The 6,115-nt window shown below is 47.0% G+C and overlaps 1 protein-coding gene across 1 annotated transcript in view; it reads left to right on the top strand.

Annotated features, from left to right (window-relative positions):
• The window catches only part of ADI1 (acireductone dioxygenase 1), an 8,730-nt gene extending 4,007 nt beyond the window's left edge, over nt 1-4,723 (top strand). The window contains exons 3-4 of the mRNA XM_003798559.3: nt 1,846-2,025; nt 3,603-4,723. Coding sequence (XP_003798607.1) covers nt 1,846-2,025; nt 3,603-3,722 — 300 coding nt within the window. The 3' untranslated portion in view covers nt 3,723-4,723. The remainder of the gene's footprint in view (nt 1-1,845; nt 2,026-3,602) is intronic.
• Nucleotides 4,724-6,115: the final 1,392 nt, after the last annotated feature.

Genomic DNA, 6,115 nt, shown 5'->3' with positions numbered 1-6,115 from the left:
AGTGCTGACCCACTCGCGGAGGGGCTGCGTTCTGTTCAGTGCTGACCCACTCGCGGAGGGGCTGCGTTCTGTTCAGTGCTGGCCGACTCACCAAGGGGAGGCCTTCTGTTCAGTGTTGACCAGCACCAGGAAGCCTTCATTTGGATTTTGGTCAGAGCGCTGCTGTCCTCACAGAATGAACAGGAACATAGTCCTCTTCCATTTTTTTTTGAAGGTATATAGGTGTTATTTTCTCTTTATGTTTGGAGATTGGCCAGTGGAGCCACCGGGATTTGGAGTTTTCATCCTGGAAAGATATTTAACTATAGATAGATTCAGTGTCTGTGATAGATGGAGGGCTATTCATATGATCTGTTGCTTTTTTTTTTTTTTTTTTTTTGAGACAGAGTCTCAAGCTGTCGCCCTGGGTAAAGCACCATGGCATCATAGCTCACAGCAACCTCCAACTCCTGGGGTCAAGTGATTCTCTTGCTTCAGCCTCCCAAGTAGCTGGGACTACAGGTGCCTGCCACAGTGTTCAGCCATTTTGTGGTTGTAGCTGTCATTGTTGTTGGGATCCCGGGCTGGATTCGAGCCTGCCAGCTCTGGTGTGTGTAGCTGGCGCCTTAGCCACTTGAGCCTCAGGTGCCAGCCCATCTGTTTCTTCTTGAATGCACATTGGTAGTTTTTGTCTTTCAAGGCATTTGCTCTTTTCATCCGAGTTGTCAAATTTATTGCTGTCAAAGTTATTTGGAACATTCTCTGCTGTCCTTTCAACATCTGCAGAGTGTATAGTGCTGTCTTCTCATTTCTGGTAATTTTGTAATTATTGGTAATTTGTGCCTTTGGTCTTTTTCCTGCGTGTGGATAGATGCTTATCAATTTTATTGATTCTCTCAAAGAACTTTTGGATTCATTAATTTTTTTTTCTTTCTCTATTTTTATTTCATTGGTTTCTGCTGTTTGTTATTTGCTTTCTTATATGTACTTTGGTTTAATTTTGCTCTTCTATTTTCTTGAGGTAGAAGCTGAGGTCACTGACTTCAATTTTTTCTATTTTCTTTTTTAGACAGAGTCTCACTCTGCAGCCTAGGCTGGAGGGTTGAAGTTTTTTAAAAAACCTTGGGGTCTTGCTTGGTGGCTCACGCCTGTAACCCTAGCAGTCTGGGAGACCAAGGTGCATGGATCACTTGAGCTCAGGAGTTTGAGACCAGCCTGAGCATGAGTGTCCACTACTAAAAATGGAAAAACTAGGTGGTGTGGTGGTGGACACCTGTAGTTCCAGCTATTCAGGAACTGAGGCAAGAGGATTGCTTGAACCCAGGAGTTTGAGGTTGTTGTGAGCTGTGACAGCACTCAACCCAGTGTGAGAGTGCCTCAAAAAAAAAAACAAAAACAAAAGAAAGAAAAGAACCTTCTACAGAGAAGTGTCTTGCTATATTGCCTGCGCTGTGGAGCTTGCTGTGTGCGGTGTACCCGGGTGGGTGTAGACCTGGGCTGGCATGTGTTTGGGGCAGTCTTACTGGGTGAGGTTGGGCCAGTGACATGGCCTGTCTGTGCCACCATTCTCTCATCTGGAGAGTGGGGACGGCAGAGAGTGCCTGCCTCATTGTGCTGTGAGCCCTTGGTGGATGTTTGGAGCGTTGCCGGCCGTGCTGCAATTTGTGTCACTGTCCCTCTGCTGATCCTCGCTCCACCCCTTAGACTTACTACAGAGACAGTGTTCAGCAGTGCAGTTTTCATTTTTATAGAGAGGAAGCCTTTCTGCCTCATTTCCGGTCTGTTGAACACTCAGCTACTGGGTGTGTCTGTGTGAATATGTGGGGTTGGTCTGCAGTGGACTAGTCAGGTGTCCCTCCTGCACAGATTAAGATGTTTTACGAGGAGCACTTACACTTGGACGATGAGATCCGCTACATCCTGGACGGCAGCGGGTACTTCGACGTACGCGACGCAGAGGACAAATGGATCCGGATCCACATGGAGAAAGGGGACATGATCACGCTCCCCGCGGGGATCTATCACCGCTTCACAGTGGACGAGCAGGTGGGAGCGTGTGCTTGTGTGTGAGTCTGACCCAGTCTGGCATGGCAGAGTCCTGCTAGCTGTGCAGCGTGAGAGCGACAGGCCCTCAGGACTCCTGTCACTTGGTGCATCAAGAGAGAGACACCTGGAGCTGTTGCTGGGACACCTGGGTGACGCCATTTCATGGCAGCTATCAGCAGTCCCTGCTTTGTTCTTGGCGGACAGTGGCTCTCGTGTTAACACACACAGGGCAGTGAGACGATGAGTGAGGGCCCCCCTGCACTGAGTGTCCAACCTGTGCTTGGCCACTAATTCTAGGGGCATATTGTGAGGGGACTGTTGGGTGTTACTTTGTCATTGTTCAGAGCATTTCCATTTAGAGTTTAACAGTAGTGCAGCCATTGGTGTTGGCAATAAAAACAGAAGTAAATAAGATTGTTCTTGGGGTCTCTAGATGTGATTAGGATTAAACCAGGGTTTAAGTACAATTTTCATGTAGATAAGTGCACATCGTTTTAAATCAACCTCCACCTCCTGGGCTTAGGCGATTCTCTTGCCTCAGCCTCCTGAGTAGTTGGGACCACAGGCGCTTGCCACAACCCCAGGCTAGTTTTTTTGTTGCAGTTTGGCCGGGGCCGGGTTTGAACCTGCCACCCTCGGTATATGGAGCTGGCGCCCTACCCACTGAGCCACAGTGCTGCCCACCCTTTAGAGATTTTGTGCGTAGTCCAGTTGAGTCAGTGTTCTTGGTGCTTTCCTTTCTACATAGGAGGCAGCAGACCATCTGCCTGGTGGGCCTCACTTTTTCCTATGTGATGTGCTTTGGGGATTGCTTGATACCATGTGTAAAGGGCCTCCTGCTGCAGATAATGCCATTGCTGGCTTATTTAACTGGTTTGTTTAACGATTAGTTCATTCCACGGAGTGGGTGATCTCTGGTGATGGGAGATACACTATTTCCGGTTTTTTGTAAACAGTCCCCCAGTAACCTTATATATTGGTCATTTTATACATATATTAAGTGCATTTTTCTGTAGGATAAATTCCTAAAAGTGAAAACTGCATTAAGAGTGTGCATTTGTTCTGATGAATGGCGCCAGACTTTCCTCTCTTGCCTACCAGCGATGTGAGGGCCCTAGTGTGAATCTTAGGAAAACTGAACCTGAGGAAAACAGAGGGCAGTGTGTGTGTACCAGGGTGGGTGTAGACGTGGGGCTGGCATGTGTTTGGGGCAGTCTTACTGGGTGAGATTGGGCCAGTGACATGGCCTGTCTGTGCCACCATTCTCATATCTGGAGTGTAGGGATGGCAGACAGCATCTGCCTCATCTCTCAGTGGGCTGGAGGTGAGCGGGTTTTCCTGGGACGTGCTAGTAGAGCGAGTGTGACACTGAGCACCTGCCAGAGCAGAGTGACTTGTCAGTATCGGCCACAGCACCTGGCACTAATTCTCCTTCAGTGGGTAAAACATCACGTGAAACTGTCAAGACAGAATAAAAACAGCAAGGAAAGTATTTCCACTTATGTTAGTAAATTTTTATGAGTAAGTGGAAAGGCAACAGGTTTAATGAAATGCTGGTGTGTTTGTCTGTTTTCTAGAACTACGTGAAGGCCATGAGGCTGTTTGTGGGAGACCCAGTGTGGACGGCGTACAACCGGCCAGCTGACCATTTCGATGCCCGGGAACAGTACGTGAAATTTCTGACACAGACGGCATAGTGTTGCTCCCTGGAAACTGACATGTGCCTTGTGAAGGTCCCGAACATGGTTTAACTGATGGAAAATAAATCATTTTCTCTAACTTTTGTATGGCAGACTTGAGGTTAAATTACCTTTCCTGTACAAGATTATTTGATCAGAATATTGTTTAATGAAAGGAGCTAGAACTGATTTTTACATAGGAGCATCTTGGAAATGTGAACAGGCCCCTGTATTTTTTCTTAGTTGATAGAGACTCGCAGTCCAGTAGCCCCACATTGTGCGAGTGAAGCTTTCGTCTAAATGCAGGTGAGCATTCCACCTCCCGACACTCAGCTCCGCAGACTCTGTTCTGGGTGTGATGCCGCCATGCTTCCTTTGTATGCAGGTGTCATAATGGATAGATAACCCAGCTAACCAGACAAGACACTTTCTCCTCCCAAAACTACACCTTGCGGTGGAGAAAGGTGTGGGAAGAGCGCACGTGACAGCACACTCTGAGTTGCTTGCCACTTCCTTGTCAGAATAAAGGACCCACCTTGATTGGAGCCTGTGCCTTATGTTTAGGTGTTTGTGGCATTTTGCGTGGTCCAAACCACCCCCTTTAGAGTCTCTGTAAGATTGTGGTGTATGTTCATAATTAATTTATATATGTTCTGTGTTAGTATTGTTTCCGTGTGAGGTTTATAGGTTATTTTGAAATCTAGCTTTTGAATTTTAACAAGATTTGGTACATTATTTTTTTCCTTAACAATTCTGAGATACAGTTATGCCTAGTTTATATAATCTTATAAAAACCCAAAGTTGCCTTTATGTTTTACAAGGGCAAGATGATTCCTAAGCTCTGGGGGGGTCTGTTTCCCACTGCACAGAGGAAACTCAAGCCTGAGATGTTTAAGTAAACTGTGTGTTAGCTTTAGGATTAAAATGTATGTAGGGAGCGTGATAATATCACAGATATCCCAGGGCCGGCTTCTGTCAAGTATTGTTCTATTTCAATAATTAAAATGTGTGCTGATCTACTGGTTTTGAGGGTTATTTAGAGATTCATTTCTAAATGGTCATTGTCAATGGAAATTGTTCGTTTTTTTTTTTTTTTTTGAGACAGAGCCTCAAGCTGTCCCCCTGGGTAGAGTGCCGTGGCATTACAGCTCACAGCAACCTCCAACTCCTGGGCTCAAGCGAGTCTCCTGCCTCCGCCTCCCAAGTAGCTGGGACCACAGACGCCCGCCACAACGCCTGGCTTTTTTTTGGTTGCAGCCATCATAGTTGTTTGGCGGGCCCGGGCTGGGGATTCGAACCAGCCACCTTAGGTGTACGTGGCTGGCGCCTTAGCCGGTTGAGCTATAGGCGCCGAGCCGAAATTGTTCGTTTTTAAGGATGGAACATTAAAAAGAGAATGTTACTTAAATGTCCTTTTTTGTTTTTTGTGGGCATCCAGAGGGTTTTGGCCACCGGCCCCAGCCAGTTGCATTAGGTCCTGGGCACTTGGGTCCAGCTCTCACCCCCTGTGCCTGGGTGTCCCAGGCCTGCTTGTGCCAGGCAGGGGTCAGAGTTGAGGCCGGTGACGGGATTCTGCCAGAGCCCTTCAGGTGAAGTAACACATTGTTTTCCCACAGTACTGCTCACATCTTTGATTGTTTTAAAAATCAGTTTTAGTGAGGTGTAACTCACATAAAATGAAAATGTACTCTTTTTATTATTTCATAATATTACAGGGGGACAGACATTTTGGTCACATAAATTGCTTTTGTACCTTTTCGGTCAGAGTTCTAAGTGTGGCCCTCCCCAAGGTAGTGGGCATCACACCTGTTAGGTGTGAGTCCACCCATCCCCCCACCTGCTTGATTTCCAATGAATATTATTTCTGCATGTGCACATAAGAGTTGATCCACCAGTTCCTATTTATTTATTTAAGACAGAGTCTTGCTGTTGCCCAGGCTAGAGTGCTGTGGCATCATAGCTCATAGCAACCTCAAACTCCTGGGCTCAGGCGGTGCCTGTGGCTCAGAGGAGTAGGGCGCCAACCCTATATGCCAGAGGTGGCGGGTTCAAACCCAGCCTGGGCCAAAAACAAAAAACAAACAAAACTCCTGGGCTCAAGTGGTCCCCCTACCTCACCCTCCAAGGGGCCACAACACCTGGCTAAATCTTCTTTTTTTAGTGGAGACTGAGTTTCTTGCTCATACCGGACTCCCGAGCTCAGAGGACCCTCCTGTGAGCGCTAGGATTGCAAGTGTGGCCGATTATTTCCAATTTAATACTTAAAACGTGTGGTGTTTGTTTTTCCATTCTTGTGAAAGGGAGGGTGGGGGACTCACATGTACTTGAATTTGTGGAAAGTACAGTCCTGTCCTCTACTTCCATGCGTGGTGACTGGAAGAGGCAGTCATGTGCGTCATCACACCTCGAGG

The sequence above is a fragment of the Otolemur garnettii genome, unplaced genomic scaffold, assembly GCF_000181295.1.
Source record: "Otolemur garnettii isolate 467f Iridium unplaced genomic scaffold, OtoGar3 scaffold00139, whole genome shotgun sequence".
NCBI classification, from domain to species: Eukaryota; Metazoa; Chordata; class Mammalia; order Primates; family Galagidae; genus Otolemur; species Otolemur garnettii.
Note: the sequence above shows the minus strand (reverse complement) of the source record. Positions and strands in the feature narration are given on the sequence as shown.